Source organism: Setaria viridis, chromosome 4, assembly GCF_005286985.2.
Source record: "Setaria viridis chromosome 4, Setaria_viridis_v4.0, whole genome shotgun sequence".
Taxonomy (NCBI): Eukaryota; Viridiplantae; Streptophyta; class Magnoliopsida; order Poales; family Poaceae; genus Setaria; species Setaria viridis.
Genome location: NC_048266.2, coordinates 3335440 through 3352022, shown reverse-complemented (window position 1 = coordinate 3352022; position 16583 = coordinate 3335440). Strand labels below are relative to the sequence as shown.

The window sequence follows — 16583 nt, the reverse complement described above, 5'->3', positions numbered from 1 at the left end:
TACCGTAGTTTGAATCCCTTTATTTGAAGAGAAATATTTGGCTTTACCGTTTGTCCGTAGCGCTCGCTGCTGCTACCAGTAACTGTACTGAACTCAAGTAATGGTCAGACCAACAAAATCTGTCCAGTTGCTGCTGCCGATACTGTTCTAGTCTAGCTAAATGACACTACTAAACACCAGCACGAGTGTAGAACAACCACATTGTTTCATAGGCTGTGACACATGAAACGATGATGACGCTACTGATAAGTGATAACCTTCTGGATACAAATCGGATCCTGATAACCTTGGCTACCACCAGCACTCAAAGCAGCTTAGCCTTTAACGTTCACTGTTCCCATGTTATTAGCCGGCGATCTGGAGGGCCACGGCGATAGCACACCAAACAGTTCGTCTCCTGGTACGAGCACGACGGGTGTCTCTGCTGGCCGATCGCTCACTACCAAATATAGTGCCCCGTTCAGAAGAGCTTTACAGCCTGACTATATCTGACTAATCGGCAGCCTGACTGACTGCAGCCACGCACGATCATCATCACGACAAGCAGCAAGTTCTTCTGCATGCAGCCTGCAGCGCCTTTCTGAGGAATTCCGGCTGCAGGCTTCCCTTGGATCCCAAACCCTTTCAGGCTTTGACCATCAGGTCCACCACCACCGCTCTGCCACTCTGTTCTCCCTTGTTGCATCGCCGTCGCCCGTCGGTGTGACGCTGTCCCTCACCAACCCTCTCCGTCCGGCTCTCCCAAACAAAGGCCACCCAGCACCCACATACACTCCACACCGTCGCCTCGTCTCCCTCCCATATAACAAAGCACGCCACGTTCTTCTCCCCAGTCGCCGTCGTCGGTGCCGCGGCGACGGTGTCAGCAATTGGCGCGCGCGCCGCGAAAGAATGGACGCTGCTACTCCTGCGCCCCCGCCGCCACCGTCCGTGGCGAGCGGCATCGAGCGGAAGCTGAGCCCGGGGGTGGTGCTCCTCATCGCGATCCTCGCGATGGTCTTCTTCATCATCGGCCTGCTCAACCTGCTGGTGCAGAACCTCCTGCGGCTGCGGCGGGCGCGCCGGCGCCGGCGCCGGGTCGGCGACGCCGCCGCGGCGGGGGGCGTCGGGGACGGCAGCAGCCCCACGGCGTTCCAGGGCCAGCTCGGGCAGCTGTTCCACCTCCACGACGCGGGGGTCGACCAGGCCTTCATCGACGCGCTCCCCGTCTTCCCATACCGCGCCGTCGCCGCCGCCGGCCGCCGCGGGGACGACCCGTTCGACTGCGCGGTCTGCCTCTGCGAGTTCGCCGACGACGACAAGCTCCGCCTGCTGCCGACGTGCGGCCACGCGTTCCACGTCCCCTGCATCGACACCTGGCTGCTCTCGCACTCCACCTGCCCGCTATGCCGCGGCAGCATCCTCGCCGTCGCGGACGCTGAGTGCTCGCCGGGGTCCAGCCCCTCGGCCTTGCTCGTGCTCGACTCCGAGAGCCATCCCGAGACCGTCGCCAGAGACGGCGGTGATCCGGATGATCGAGGCCGCGAGGAGGCGCCGAAGGATGCGGAGGAGATCGTCGAGGTGAAGCTTGGCAAACTCAGGTGCGTCGACGGCAATGCCAGTGCCAGGGACCTGGCAGTCGACGGCACTAGTGGCAGCAATGGCAATGGCAGGGGAAGTCTCGGGCAGAGGAGGTGCCTGTCCATGGGGTCCTACGAGTACGTCATGGACGAGCACGCCGCGCTCCGCGTCGCCATCAAGGCGACGCCCAAGAGAAGAGCCGCGAGCTCAAGGTCGCGCCGCCGCCACGCGCTGTCGGAGTGCGACTTCGGTGGCTCCAAGAAGGGCGCGTGGGAGACGGCGGTGACGGAGGCCGCCGCCGGGCGCTGCGGCGGCGGCGCCGTCGCGAGCCTGAACAGGGACAGCTTCTCCACGTCCAAGATCTGGATGGTGCCCGCCGCCAGGAGAGAGGAGGACGGTCGCCGGGCAGCTGATTCGGCCGGGGAGAGGCGCGCGGTGTCGTTCCGGTGGCCGGCGATGTCCGCCGTCTGCAAGAAGCACCGTGGCGGCGGGGCCGAGGCGAGCTGGGACGTGGAGGCGGCAGGAGGCTGCCGCGACGATGCCGCGCCGGCTCCCGCGGAGGAGCGGCCGTCGTTGGCGAGGGCGGCGATGCTCTGGGTCGCCGACGGGAGTCAGGGAAACCATTCGTGATCTGCATTTGGCTCGCACGTTGGTTGAACATGCACAGCATTGGATTTTTTTCCCCCTTCTTGTTTGATTTCTTCTCTCCTTTCGTTGTTACTTAGATTGATTATTGTAGTGATTGCAAAGCGGAGCAGCAAGAAATTGTAAAGAGGAAGATGTGTTGCAGGAATAGCATTTGGTTGATTTTTCCAGCTAGATAAAGATGGGCTTGCTTTAGAAGTTCAGCAGAATTCTTGGTGTTTTGCTTTAGAAGTTCTTGGTGTTTTGCTTTAGGAGTTTAGCAGAGTTGGAGGAACTTGGAAGCCACTCATGAGGAAAAGAAGCATTGGTTGTTTTGATTTGTCAGGTAGATAGTGGTGGACTTGAAAACAAAAATTGCAAACCTCATTTGGTTCCTGTCTGTTGATGGAAATAATCAAATCAAGAAAGTTTGTCTTACTCATCATTTAGGACACATTATAAGTTGAGAATTTGTCTGATCATCTTGTTCTGTTTCAGCTGAACTCCCAATTAGTCCCAACTCTTTCAGAAACCGGTGAATGCAGACAAACAAAGTGCAGGCCTGTCTCATAAGATAAATGGCACGTCATGCGCCTAACCCTAATAAGAAAGTGAGATTAGTGGCCTACCGGGCCATGAATCACACTGGCACCATTAGCATTAAGTGATGTTGGCACAGTTGACTTGCAACTGCCAGCCTCAGGTGCTGTCGAGCTGAACGCTGTGTGATATGCATGTGATGAGAAGGTGAGTGGAAGCTGCATGAGCATTTCAAATCCTGTTCTTCCCATGTTGCTTTGTTTCATTCATGAGCTGTTCTTCTGGAGGAAGCAGCATTAGCAAAATCTTAGTAAAGAGTTTTCTTAGTGTATCTAACTCTGTCCCTGATAATAGTAAAGAGGAAACTACACACAGGAAACTTTGCATTGTGGGGTTGTGGCACACAACTACCAGGCTGGTGAGTCAAACTTTGTCAGGGCCGGGCCAGGGGGCCACACAGCTACAGTAAAGCTCACCATTACAATTCTTTGCCCTAGTTTTTGTTCTTCTTTTAACCTGGGTTCAGGAGTGTCCATGCTGCAAGCATCATTAGCTTCGCATACCCCCGGTGACTGAAAAGGTGAACGCGACCGGTCAAGCGGCACGAAAGCTGGTTAAGAATTGACCGTGTTTTCAAGCATGGGAGCATGCAACATGCTATCATCTTGAGTAGATGGCAAGGTTGAGACTTGAGAAAGCCAGGCAAGCATGCGTGTGGCGTGCTTTAAATATCAGAGAATTGTTGGAGGAGGGAAAGGGTCTGGGCCAGGCAGGAAATTAGTCACGCAGTAGTAGCTTAAAAGATTGGAAGCTGGTAGTATGCGACCGGTAACACATGCATGAGTTGCTGACGGAATTAGTCAACAATTGCAATGATAAATTGGGGGTTCATTTTCCATGCGTACCAGTTCCTGACAGCCTAATACTGCTACCATTCTGCAGTTTCATTTTTCTAAAAAAATTTTGTACTCAACCCATCCATGTGCCTGCATGAAAAAATTGTACTGCTATTTTCTTTCATCTGTTTTTTCTGACAAGCTAGTTTTTTTTTGGGGGGTGAGTGAGTGTTTGTGTGTTGGAAACCCCCTTGAATTGCGCTCATTGATCTTTTTTTTTTAAGAAGCAAGCTGCTCCATGACCATGAGCTTGCTATTTAGCACCCCTGCAAGACTCAAAAGGAACAGAGGCGAGAAATTTACCCATGGGCACTGTTCTCATTGAACAGTCAAATTGTTACCGTGGTAACTTTAGTTATGGAGAGAAGAAACTGTAACCTCACTACCTCAGTTCAGTTTCCCTTTTTCAGGCAGCCCCACCCAACAACCTCAGCTCAGAATCCCTTCTGATTCTGATCACGATCAGTCCATGCATGCGCTGCGTTCCTAGCAGCAGCCACCCTTGAAGCTCTGACCAGAATCTCCCAAAAAGCAGGGGGCAGATCGCAGGCATTGCATCGCCCATGAACATTCTTCCGTCGGCGTGGCGTCCCGCGCTTGCTTTCGAGAGCCGATCCGAGTCCGGGAAGAAGGTGAACAGAAACAGCAGAAAGGCAAAGCGCGCCACATCCACATGCGCAGAAGATGGTTTCCGATGTCATCTCTCTCCATGGAAACCTGCCACCTGCCGTGTTTGGCGATGGGACCACGTGCTGGGCCATGACCATGAGTGAGAGATCAGCGGACTAGCTGGTCTTGGGCAATGATTGGCAGCATGCATGGTTCCCTGATCATTTCCAAGTGTGTTGGGTTTCCGGCAGCCTCTCATGGCAACATTGGCAGTGATTCAGACTAGATCACCAAAAGTCCAGGTTCAGCAGTGCAGGTCAACCCCCTTATCACCGGATTTTGAGTTCAAGAAAAAGGAATAAAACGCCTTGAGTATTTTCCTTTTGTTCTAAAAACAACGCTTTGAGTATTTTTGGGAGGAAAACACAGTGATTTTCACCAGAAAGAGGGCAGGGCGTATTCACCAAAATTTTCAACTCCATCAAGAAGAACTCCATTCAAGGGATGCTGTTAGTCATTCAAGTACTGCAGCATAAACAGGATGGCGTCCACAATTGCTCACGAGGATGATCAGGTGCTGATACAGAAAATTCCAGTCACATTGAAGATTGAACAGAGGGCACGCCAAAAAATTTATTTTGAAGGGGGGTGCAGCAGGCAAGGAGCCGGCCTGAACAATTTCATTCATATACGAAGTTATTGTATACAGGATTTGTGAAAAGAGGATTACAAGAGAGTAGCAGATCAAAGACTAGGCTACATGAAGCTGTTGAGCCCACACATTCGGAGGAAATCAGAGGCCAGGGTGGACTTGACACGGTATGTCCAGAGGCGCAGGTCACCAGCGATGTTGCACACGGTTGTGGCGGCGGCGTGGAGGGAGCTGTCGAAGATCCAAGAGTTCCTCGCTTTCCATATGTTCCAAAGTATGGCGGTGATGATGGCGGACCGCACCGCCGGCGGTGTTTCATCTGGTAGGGCAGGCAGCGCCCAGATTTCCCGGAAGTCGAGGAGGTGAGGCGCGGCCGGCCAGCCGATAGCTCACCATATAAGCTTGGCCGGAGGACACTGCAGCAGGATGTGGTGCTGATCTTCATGTTCGCCTCAGTAGGCGCACAGCGAGGACTCAACAATGTGCCGGTGATGGAGGAGAGCCGCAGACGGAAGGCGATCGCGGTGTAGGAGCCACAGAAATTGCTTACATCGAGGAATGGCTGCGTTATGCCAGATGGAAGCGGCGAGTGCGTCCGCCGGCAGCTGTTCATCTCCCAATCATAGAAGGAGGCCGAGGAGAACAGGGCAAGTGCCAGACCAATGCCGCGCTGATCCGGAACGGATGAGGTCAATTGCACGCCCAGCAGAGCAGTCTGCAGCAGGTTGTGCTCAATGGTTGCCATCGAGGAGAGCCTGGTGTGGAGGCCGAGGTTCCAGGAGCCAGAAGCATTAGCATGTTGCACTGAAATATTAGGGCGCGAGCAGTAGGAGAACAGCACCGGGAACATTTCCGCTAGAGGTTGGGGCCCAATCCAATGATCTTGCCAAAAACTGCAGGAGGCGCCGTTGCCCAGGTGAACCTTGGTGCCGCTGCGGAGTTCAGGAAGGAGGCTTCGGAGAGAAGTCCAAACAGCGGTGTCAAGGTGGTGCTGGTCACCATGATCACGTCCAGCCACAGTGCCATACAAGGTTAAGAACCAACGCTGCCAGTTGGTGGATGGTGGGAGGAGGAGCTTTGCCTAGAACTTGATCAGGAGGCCATGATTTTGGGTGGTAAGGTTCTTGACACCGAGGCCACCATGAGGCTTGTCCCAACACACCGTTTCCAAGCAGCTTTGCATTGTGACCCATGACAGTGTACTTCACCAGTCCAGATGAAGGCACGACGAGGCACGTCAATGGCTTCAATGGTTCCCTTTGGCAGTAGGATGGAGCACATAGCATAAACAGAACGGGCGCACATTAGCCAAGGTGGTACGCCTTAGAACCGGGCCACACCACCCGAGGATGTAGTGTTCCACCGCGCGCACCAGAGGCTGAAAATCAGAGATGCGTGCCTTGTGAAGTGACAGAGGTAAGTATAAGTGTTGACGCTCGTTATTGACACACTTTTAGTGTTATTTAAGTGGTGTTTTCATACATATTCTTATACTAACCTGCCACTTGGCACCTGAAATAATCCCGTTTTCGCATATGCATTGTATTTTAGAGGACATTCTATTTTTCAGGAAATTGAACCTAAACATATATTTTTGGATAAAGCCCCGAACGAGCAACGAACCTGTCAAAGACGAAGGCCAGCAGGCTCAGAAAGAGCCCAAGCCGGACCTCCTCCGACGCTCATTTTTAGCCACCACTCCTCCAAGATTACTTAAGGGCTAAGATTGTGAAGATATGGCAAGTATCACTTCGGGATCAAAGAGAAATCAAAGAAGATCAAGCGGAGATTTGGAAAGTTATCAAATATCAATCTCATCCTGAAACTATCGACGTGCCAGACCCACACGCATACAAAAATAAGCTTTCAGAACATCAGAGGAGACTTGGCGACGAAGTTGGGCACGAGAGGATAAAAGGAAAGGCCAGGCCGATCAGCCTAACCCTCCCGCCCCCCAGGCTGATCGGCCTAGGGCTTTTCTTGCTCCCCTTACTTCCAATTTCTGCCACGGGTCCTCCGGACTATAAATATGCCCAAAATTCTGTTGGCACGAGGATCCATCCATCAAAACTCGACGAAACCAAGGACACACACCAGAGGGAACTGAGGGCCGCTGCAAGTCTTCGAGGTTGTCTAGGAGATGCCTTAGGCTAGACCCTAGCTGCCATGGTCGTCCTTGCGCGGCGAATCCATGGAGTTCTAGAGCCGAGCCTTGTGATATATTAAATTGAGTGCAATATTCCTAAAATTAGAAATATTAAATTGAGTGAAATTTCAAAAATTTAAAACCTTGTGTGATCATTTGAAAATGAAAGACAAATTCTACTCTCTTCTAGAAATTCCCTAATAAATAAATCTCAAATCAATTTAAAACTTGTGTGCTAGTTGATTTGGCTCTTTTTGGATTTTATTTGACTCTCAAATATGTGGGTGCTTGAATTTTGAATCTAATTCAAAATTCAAACTAAATATAAAAACCAAACCTAAAACTAACCTAACATCTAAACAAAACAAGCCGGCCCGCAACCAACCGGCTTGGTCCACTAACCTAACTCTCCCGAACCAGCCCAGTCGGCCCGCTAGACCACCGCACCCACTCCCATCTCTCCCTCACCGCCAAGCGGGTCTGGTCGGCCCTATTCCCCTTTCTTCTTCCTCGCGCCACGCGCGGTGCCTGCGGGGATGACGGGACAAGCTCACCGTGCTAGCGCGCGCTACCACAACCGCCCCTATGACACCTTTCTCGAGCCTTCCGCCACGGGGAAATGCCCGCCTTGCCCTCGCCCCGCGCCGCAAACCCTAGCACCGCACCGATGGATGGCCACCACACCATCCTCTAGCTCACCAGTCGAGGATCGATGGCGTGCAGCCCGTGACCCTGCGTCCCATTGCCCTAGCTCCGCCTAGCAGCCTCTCTTCACCATCCCAATCCGCCCGGGGTTTTCCCCTTGCCATCGCCAGCCACCCGAGAGAGGAGAGGGGAAAAGAGGAGGAGAAGGAGGAGAGCAGGAAAGGAAGAAGAGGAGAGGAGGAGAAGGGAGAAGAAGGAGGAGGAGGAGGAGGCCGCCGTGGAGCCGCCAGTCGCCGGAGCGCCGCGGAGGAGCCGGAGCTGTCGCCATCACCGTCCGCAAGCCTTCGTCAAGCTAGCCACGTTCTACATCACTACCCCACCGTGAGAACTGCCGCCCTCTTTTCCCCTTCTTTCCCCTTAGCGCCTCTATCCGGCCATCGTACCGTCACCCCGTTGCTCTGCCTGACCGGCCTTCGAGTTGCAACCCTCGCTCGCCGTCGATGTGGCCGCCGCGGGTTCGGGGTGCTGGAACCCTGCGCGCAGCCATGGGCGTGTCGCGGGTAGGGAGTTCCCCTGCGTCGTGCACGCACAGCTGCCTCGCGCCTGCCTTGCCGCGGCCAAAGGTCTTGCCTTTGGCTGGGCCGCCGCCCCGCTACGCCTGTGCCTGCTCACGCTGCATCCTGCCACCGTGCCTGTTTTGCCGCTCGTAGCCTCATCGCGCGCTAATCCGCGCCACGCCACGACGTCGCGCCGTGTCACGACATCGTGGGCGCGGTCACCGCCGCCCTTCGCCGCGACATCGCGCCGCCACCGCTCCGAGCCTTAGCCGATCGCGTGCGCGCCACATGCTCGGCCACACGAGCGTGGCACACGGGATTCGACCGGCACACCGAATCCCAGATAACCCTGTGCGGCCACGTGGCAGTGCCATGTAGACTAGGATGACCACGTGGTTGCCACATGGAGCCACGTGGCGCTGACGTGTCCAAGGCCAGACCCACTCTAAAGGCCCCCTAATAGACAATGGGGCCCACTGACCAGTGGAGCCCACCGGCTGAATGGTGGGCCCAGTTGACCGCTGGTCGGTCAATGTTGGTCGTTGACCGGGTCAACGATAACCAAGTCAATGTTGATCGTTGACCGGATCAACGCTGACGTCAGTGACACATGGCACCCTCCCATGCTACCACGTGGCGCAACCAGAAGCTGACACGTGTCATCCTAATTAATGAATTTTCGAAATTAATTAATAATTAAATAAATCCTTTAATCTTTAAAAATTCATAAATAATTCATTTGAACTCAGAAAAATATGAAACTAGTTGCATTAAATTCGTAAAATCGAGCCTGTGCTATTTGTAGCTAGTTTAGTGTTATTTGGATCTTATAAATTTAGCTTTCTTGGAGTTTTTTCTTAAATGTATTGCCGATAAATTTATATTGTGTCGAATCTTGTTTTGTTTAGACCCGAGCTACGACCCGGAGGACTCTCAAGACCCTGACTACTCTGAGGAGGACCTCAACAACAACGTACAAGGTGTCATGTCATATGTCACTCCCAATCATATAGATCCTATGCATGCTTAGTTGCTAGCGCTTTATTTATGATGCTTGGATGATGATTGATTGCATAGCCTATGATTCCGGCCATGCCTTGATAATTGTCTATCCTGTTTTCCTTGTTACCTACTTGTGGACTAGCTACAGACCCTAGCTAGTCCACCTATTTATATCCATATACATGCTTTTGAGTTATGGATGGGCATATGCCATGGATTTGGGGATGGGATTCCTTGTACACTCTCGCGTGTCTCTTGGGTGAGTGTGATCCCTTGACGTATTTTGGCGGGACTGAGCCGCGGTTAGTACCGAGGAATGCCTTGCTAGGAGAGAGCATTTTGGTCTCTCTCCACCCCCTGTACCTGTGGTGGGTACCTTGTTTGACACTGAGGAGTAGCTGGCATACTTGTACGTTGCAGGTGTTTCGGCACATACTTTGTGGAGTTAAGTGCTCACTCTCGGCCCCTAAGGACCGAGTCAGTTTAACCATGTTTCTTTGGACTATATACGTACTTACCGTTCGCTTTGTTATGAGCGGGGTTCGGTCCGAGACTAGTGGTGGATAGTGCTCAGCCTATAGGCGGATTGGAGGATCATTGTAAGGAGTTCGAGACGTTGACCTACTCCAACCAAACTGCACCCCAGCATGGGTAGGTTTCACAGCTTCGAGGTCTTCGACTGGTGGCAGTGTTCCCTGCAGTCAAAGACACTACCAGATTCGAGGAAACAAGAGAGTGCTAGCCACCTACTGGGGCTCCGGCCGTTAGGTGGGGTCTGGACGACTAGCTACCGTTCAGGCTCCATTCGGGCGGGTACAGATGTAGAACCTCTGCAGAGTGTATAACCTATAGCTATAGTTTGTGTCCGCTGGTATGGACAGTCCTCTGATCTGTTACTCTGACTAGACTTTATTATACTTCTACCTTCCCTTTTTGAGATAGGCCGGCGTTTGCTGTTGAAATGTGAGGGAAGGGAGCTCTCACATCGCCTAGTGTTGCTGGATTCTTGGGTGAAGGATCTGGTGGTTTGTGACGACTTCCTTGATATAAGGTGTTGACCTCGGAGAGTGGTATTACTTTGATGCATCCTTGATTGCTGCTGCTGCATACACCTCCACAGCCATATATAGGTTGATCCATGCATACAATATTATTCCCCCGTTTCCTTGGATTGCTACTTTTGGGAGTTGACATGGTTTACCCGCTTCTTGGGTAGATGGTGGCTTTTCAGGGTTGGAGCCCGACTACGACTTCAACAATGACGGATGGGAAGACTAGGAATGGTCCCTCGCTCAAGTCGCCTCTGGAGATGTTGTTCGCCACGCTACATGTTTCCGCTGCGTAGATGTTTTACCTTTCATGATTCAGTCCTAACGGACTTGTACCGGCATGAGCTGAAGTGTTGTACTCGATATTTATGATATTGTTACTCTATTACTACTCTGGATTTATATATTAGTATGGATTTATACTATTTGAGATAGGGATTCGCACGTGGTAACCTTTTTAGACTATCACGGAGATGCGTAGACTTGAATTCTCTGAAACAGGAGTTCGGGTCATTTCAAGTAGGACCGGGCCGGGAGCAGGAGCAAGCGGGTCGCCAAAGGCGGCCTGGCCACCCGCGACGTCGTGGCCCGGAGCGTGGTCACCACCCACGGGGTTGTCTGGGCCTGGCGAAGGAGGCCCAGAACCATCCGAGTCCGAGTTCAAGTCAGTGCCGCCCAGGTGTGCACATGGACAATGTCGATGCGCGCGAAGGTGCCGAGGCCGTTGTGGTTCTTGAAATACTCCTCGAGCGGGACGTCTAGGTGCTCTTCTACCTTCACCGCGAGGAGGACAGCAGAGAAATCCACAGGCAGTCATTGTGACTTGTGAGGGTTGAATGGCAGCATCTTCACACTATGCTCCATGATTGCAGCAGGAATCAATTTACAACAGGCGACAATATTTATAACTCTTTCAACAAAGTATGACTATGACACCGGCTATATTTTGACCCCTTTTTTCCTTTCTGAAAAGGGAAATTAGAACAGACACCATATATACATTATGTGCAAGATAAAAACCCAAACTCTAATAACAAAAGAAGTTCGGGGGATACAAGTACCCAAGAAGATCAGGCTGAAAGCAGACAGCACAGAGCAACATAAAACACCAGAAAAGACCTCATGCAGGCTAGACATATATATACTGATCAAGCATTATCCATCTCCGCTGCTTCATAGCCAATTATGAATTCTTCAAGCTCTCGACGTGACCCCTCCCACCGAGTTTTGCCGCGAAGAAGCCCTTCACAAACTCCATGTAGCTCATTGATTTATACCGCGCCTCACCGTCGTTTTTCACTAGCTCCGGCAGAGGGCCCACCGTCGCATCTCGGCATACTGCGTGGAACACTGCTGCTGAGATGCGGTCCCTGGTTGGGTGCACCATGGCCCTGTGCTCAATGCTTTTGTATCTACCATTGCTTAGAATCTGCAAGTGATCAACAGACAATCATGACTTCATGAGTAAACAAACACTTAACATTCAGCATCATTAAACAGTTTACTAGCATCGATGGAACACACACTAAACAACTTCAATGCTCACACAACCAGGATGCAGATACTAGGCATATATGCTTACCTCAAGTGTGTCTCCGACGTTGATGATGAACGCTCCATCAAGGGCGTTTACTGCGACCCACTTGCCATCCTTTCGGATCTGCAGCCCTTGAACATCATTTGCTTGGAGTAGTAGCGTCAGTCCCATTCTATCAGTGTGCGGTGACAGGCCTACCACCTTGTCAGCCTGCCTGCATGGAGGGTAGTAGGTCATCCGCATTCTTTGAGGCTGGCCTCTGAATATCTCCAGGAAAGACTCTGGCTCAACACCCATGTCCATGGCCAGGAACTTCAACAAGCAAGATACTAGCTTTGCTGCCTCGGAAGAGTACCTATCTATGGAGTTCCTGCCATGAATTATCATGCAAGGATGCAGTTAAAAAGACATAATGACGTGTAATATTTAAAAAAGCCTCATGAAGTAAAATAGTAGTTTTGTGAGTTCATGCAAACCTAAAAGATGGAGGGTGACTTGGCCAGAACTTCATGTCCCTTGAATCTACTGGACGGAGCACGAGACAGAACAAGTCTGCCCAGTCTAGTTTTTGGTTCTCGGAAACAACAAAGTGCTGGCCATATCCTTGAAGATTGCCTGGTATCATCGAGTACACCTTCTTTGCTTCTAGCGGTTGTTTGAAGAATTCAGTCATATCGTTCCTGAAGTTGCTGATCACTTCATTTGGTAGACCATGGTTAATGACCTGTGGTTTCAACATGTGCAGACCAAAAGTTTTTTTTTACCTTCTTTCCATGTGCAAGTTTTTGCGTGTTTGCACAAAAATGTTGAGATGAAAACTAGCTATTCACCACTAACTTATAGTTATCAATATTGATATTTTGTGAGATTAAACCAACTCCAAGAAGCAGTAGCAAACTCAACAGCTTGAACATAGCTCTGATCTTTGGTGTGCAGCTACAGGATTTCTAGTATGGATTTCCATATGTTTAATTTACTTTGTAAATGAAAAGCAAGAGCTTCACCTTACCTGAAAGAAGCCCCACTGCTTACAGGCAGATCCAAGCTTCGCACACTCCTCTTTGGATGACTGTGGATCCAGCAACTTGTTGACATCGATGATTGGAATTGCAGAAGAGGTACCGTGATCAACGATAACCTCCTCAGTGGCCTCGTCCACCCTGATGTATCTTTCAGGGATTTGATCATCTGATCTGTTGTAAGTTTGTGCAAGTGCCTGCACGTTTGGCACTGGTAGAGATCCTCCGGCTTCCGCGTGCGCCATTGCTATCTCCTCACTCTTGCAGGTGAAGGTGACAACCTTAACCTCGTTTAGGAGTGCTGGCCAATATCAGAACGGCATCACTGGCCAATGAAATATTCTCACAAGAAAAGTACCATAACCTGCACGAATTTGTTCACGAACCATTGATGTTATAATGGTTAAAAAAAATCACCGACCTACAGTACCCAGCAATGCAAGATAACTTGCATTTTCCTTTCTTTTTTTAGAACAGATGCAAGAAGATGTTTAGTCATAACATTTGTCTTTCTTCCTTAGAAAAATGTTCACAATATCATTATTAGCTATATATGCAGGCACACTTTAAAAGTATTCGAGGTTTGAAACACTGTCAGATTGCTCATGGTGTATCCGGGACTCGAGATGGCGGTGCACCTACAAGACCAAATCCCATTTCAATATGACTTGATTATATGACCTGACATCGACTTGGAAGATACTATTACTTCCGTCCATATAAAACATCTAGAAAATCCATAACCATAACCCAAACAATTTTGGATTACAATCAGGGGAGTATGATTGGGGGTGTGCTTTACCTTGTCCAATTGATGCAGAGGGGCCCCGGGAGAGCTCGCCGGAGTGGAAGAAGAACGGGCTGCCGGCGAAGGAGGGAGACGGATCAGCGGCAGGGAGTGCGCGAGCGCGACGACGGCCGACGGCGCCGCTGCTAGCCTATCGCCTTATCGGTGAGCGGGTGGACAGGAAAAGGTTTTGGGCCGAGCGAGTGGGCTGGCCCGCCTGGCCTGCTTTTGGTTTTTGATTTTTTGCACACACACACAACATACGCTGCTGACACGACAAGTGCACCGATCCGTGACACGTGGCACCACACAGGCCACAGCCTGCCCACGCAGGCCAAGTTTTGTTTCAAACTTGGGCCATGCGTGACGTACGGGCCGAAAGAGTCTGCGCGTGGCTAGGCCCAACGCGAGGGGGGAGATTTCGGTTGTGACATGAGCAAAACAGGAGACTTTTGGAGCCCACGCGAGTCCTTCCGTTTTCATTCTGGCCCATCTCTTCTTTTCTGGACCACTTCGTCGTTGTCTTCTCCAGAACCCTAAGCGTGTTTTTTTATAAAAAAAACGGAATTCATAAACCCTCTCGAGTAAATTATGCTTTTCTCTCCGCCAGTCGAAATGCTTACCTAAGCATTTGTTCTGACAATCTTACAACAAACAATTTCGATCAATTCTTTTTCTGCATATGACGTAATTTAGATTCTTTTGTAGCTTTGTTTCCGTTTCTGAATTTTTTGAACTGATTGAGGGTATTGCGCCTTGTCTGATTGTATACATCAGTTCTTTGAAGGATTCCCTTTTATTGTTTCTGTCTTTTGCTTTTCTTGGAAATGAGTTGTTGCTCTTTGTTATGAGGCAGATATGTTCACCTGTGATGAACTTTTGAATGTGACTATTTGTTCTTGAATCATTTTCGATGTTTGAGAAAGTTCATAAATTCTTGTTAACTGATTTTTGGTTCTCCAAATTTTAGGTTCTTGTGCTAACTCGATCACTTTGTCAATTTGCCGATATCAGGTAAATATGTTCAAGCATTTCCCCCTCATTTTACAAGTGCCAATGATTTTGTTATCCCTCGATTTTTTTTTTTTTTGCTATGAAGAACATCAGTTTCACGATGTTTGACTTTTTTCTCCATCATTTACTAGTTCATTATTATATCAGGTAAGTATTTTCAATCATTTTTGTTCAGGCCATCGTCGAGCAGTTCCACTCCAAGTCCAAGCATTGCATATTTGTATGCTTTAATTACCTCCACTACCACAGCGGCGCGCCACCGCCACCAATGGCTGCACCCCTCAAGAGAGGACGTCCCTTTCACTCTAACCGGAGTCAAGAACAAGAGTTAGGAAGCAGAGGCTTTGTTTTTTCTCCTTTTCTTTTGGCGAACAAGTTTCCCTCCCCTCATGCATATATACAACCCAACAAGAAAGGGGAAGAGGAAAAAAAAATCACGTATCTGCAGCAAGGGAAAAAATGCCCATGCATTGGAATTCGAAAAAAACACAAATTTGATCAAACGTTTTGATCAGAATTCGGACGGAAATACCAAATTTCATGTGTGTGTGGCTGGCTTGATGCGTTTTTGGGGAGCGAGAGTACTGTTCTGCACGTAAGATTTGTCCACATATATAAGGTCATTATGACGTCAATCTTGTAGTTGCATCGACCACAGAGATGTCTTATTGGCTCTAGCCGGCGCGTTGTACAGCTCAAAAGAAAAATCTGATCGCCGACCATCTTGTCGAAAACTTGGGCAAGTTGCCCAACTTTGGACAACCAAAATTACTGTAGCAACACTGTAGCGTTTCGTTTGTATTTGTGAATTATTATCCAAATATTGACTAATTAGGCTCAAAAGATTCGTCTCGCAAAGTACAACAAAACTGTGCAATTAGTTTTTTATTTTATCTACATTCAGTACTTCATGCATGTACCGCAAGTTTGATGTGATGGGAAATCTTCTTTTTGCATAGTGCTAAAGTTGGGATTTTGGAAACTAAACATGGCCTGATTAGTAGATTGCCAACTTCTTCTTCTGATGATAGGAAAGCCCTGACTGAATGATGAGCCTTTACCAGCTAAGGGGAAATAGGTGTGCTGGCTGCACTTTGTAATGAGAATCAAGATTTTGTTTGGTGCTCTCGTGCCAACTGACTGAGAAGCATTGGCGTTGTTGGGTGCAGGAAGAACGGCACAAGCTGCCACGCTGATGTTTTCAGAAGAGTGCCGAGCTAGTTCTTCGGGCATATATGGCCCTCTTGGTCACGTTTTGAGCTATTTTCCTCTCTTCGGAGTGTTGAGCTTGTTTTGACTAAAAATTTGTCATATTGATAATGTTTTTGGGATGTGTTTTAGCTTTGTTACTTTAATATATACAAGAAGGTCGGAAATGATACGTATAAGAGGCAAGTTTCACAGGGAGGTTTGCTTCTTCCTCATCCTTCATCTCTACCTCTTCTTTCTTCTTTTCTTCTTCTTTTCCTCTCTTCTCCCCATCTTCCTTTCTTTGATTTCAATGGAGCTTTTGGGTAGCTGGGGGCCCCCAGCCCCATGTAGATCTACCCCAGCAAAGAGCAAAAAATAAGTGCGGGACCCGAGATGGAGGCCAGGCTACAGAGATGCACGGCCAGTCGGGCTGGCTGTAGCACGCTGACGACGAAAGATGTACGCCGTGGGCGACGATCGACCACCACCCGAACTGCCTCGCCACCGGGAAGGAGCACGGAATGGGATGACGGCACGTCGATATGCAGGCTTGCATGTATAGTTGGGAGTCTTGCATGAAGGTGTGTCAATTACTAGCATCTTGTTTAGGCTAGTTGCATGCAGAGAAGCTGGCACGTGATGGCTTATGTGCGTACAATAAGTGGATGAACGAAGTAGCTCGTTGAGCACGTCGTTGCAGCGTCGTAGCTCGTGGTTCAACACAGCGCAGTAGGAGTACACGTGGCACGACGCGA

At 49.9% G+C, this 16583-nt stretch overlaps 2 protein-coding genes across 3 annotated transcripts; one reads left to right on the top strand and one right to left on the bottom strand.

Annotated features, from left to right (window-relative positions):
- The first annotated feature begins 351 nt into the window (after positions 1 to 351).
- On the top strand, positions 352 to 2626 carry LOC117854017 (RING-H2 finger protein ATL13). Its single transcript, XM_034736297.2, has one exon. The coding sequence runs from the start codon at positions 892 to 894 to the stop codon at positions 2188 to 2190; it is 1299 nt and encodes a 432-aa protein (XP_034592188.1). The 5' UTR covers positions 352 to 891; the 3' UTR covers positions 2191 to 2626.
- Positions 2627 to 11158: 8532 nt separating this feature from the next.
- On the bottom strand, positions 11159 to 13825 carry LOC117854272 (2-oxoglutarate-dependent dioxygenase 11). Of its 2 annotated transcripts, none has more exons than XM_034736580.2 (5): positions 13639 to 13825; positions 12827 to 13474; positions 12294 to 12541; positions 11863 to 12187; positions 11159 to 11709 (listed from the first exon to the last, which is right to left on the bottom strand). In XM_034736580.2, the coding sequence occupies exons 2-5, from the start codon at positions 13079 to 13081 to the stop codon at positions 11464 to 11466; spliced, it is 1074 nt and encodes a 357-aa protein (XP_034592471.1). In that variant the 5' UTR covers positions 13082 to 13474; positions 13639 to 13825; the 3' UTR covers positions 11159 to 11463. The 2 variants fall into 2 exon arrangements, with proteins under 2 accessions (XP_034592471.1, XP_034592470.1); XM_034736579.2 differs by having other exon boundaries at positions 12827 to 13200; positions 13639 to 13824.
- Between the last annotated feature and the right edge of the window lie 2758 nt (positions 13826 to 16583).

Excerpts from the sequence above, each read along its gene's own strand:
- LOC117854017 (XM_034736297.2), top strand. The coding sequence starts at position 892 with ATGGACGCTGCTACTCCTGCGCCCCCGCCGCCACCGTCCGTGGCGAGC.
- LOC117854272 (XM_034736580.2), bottom strand. The coding sequence starts at position 13,081 with ATGGCGCACGCGGAAGCCGGAGGATCTCTACCAGTGCCAAACGTGCAG. Across the intron at positions 12,188-12,293 it reads AGTCACCCTCCATCTTTTAG|GAACTCCATAGATAGGTACT; the intron begins GTTTGCATGAAC and ends AATTCATGGCAG. Across the intron at positions 11,710-11,862 it reads ACGTCGGAGACACACTTGAG|ATTCTAAGCAATGGTAGATA; the intron begins GTAAGCATATAT and ends GATCACTTGCAG.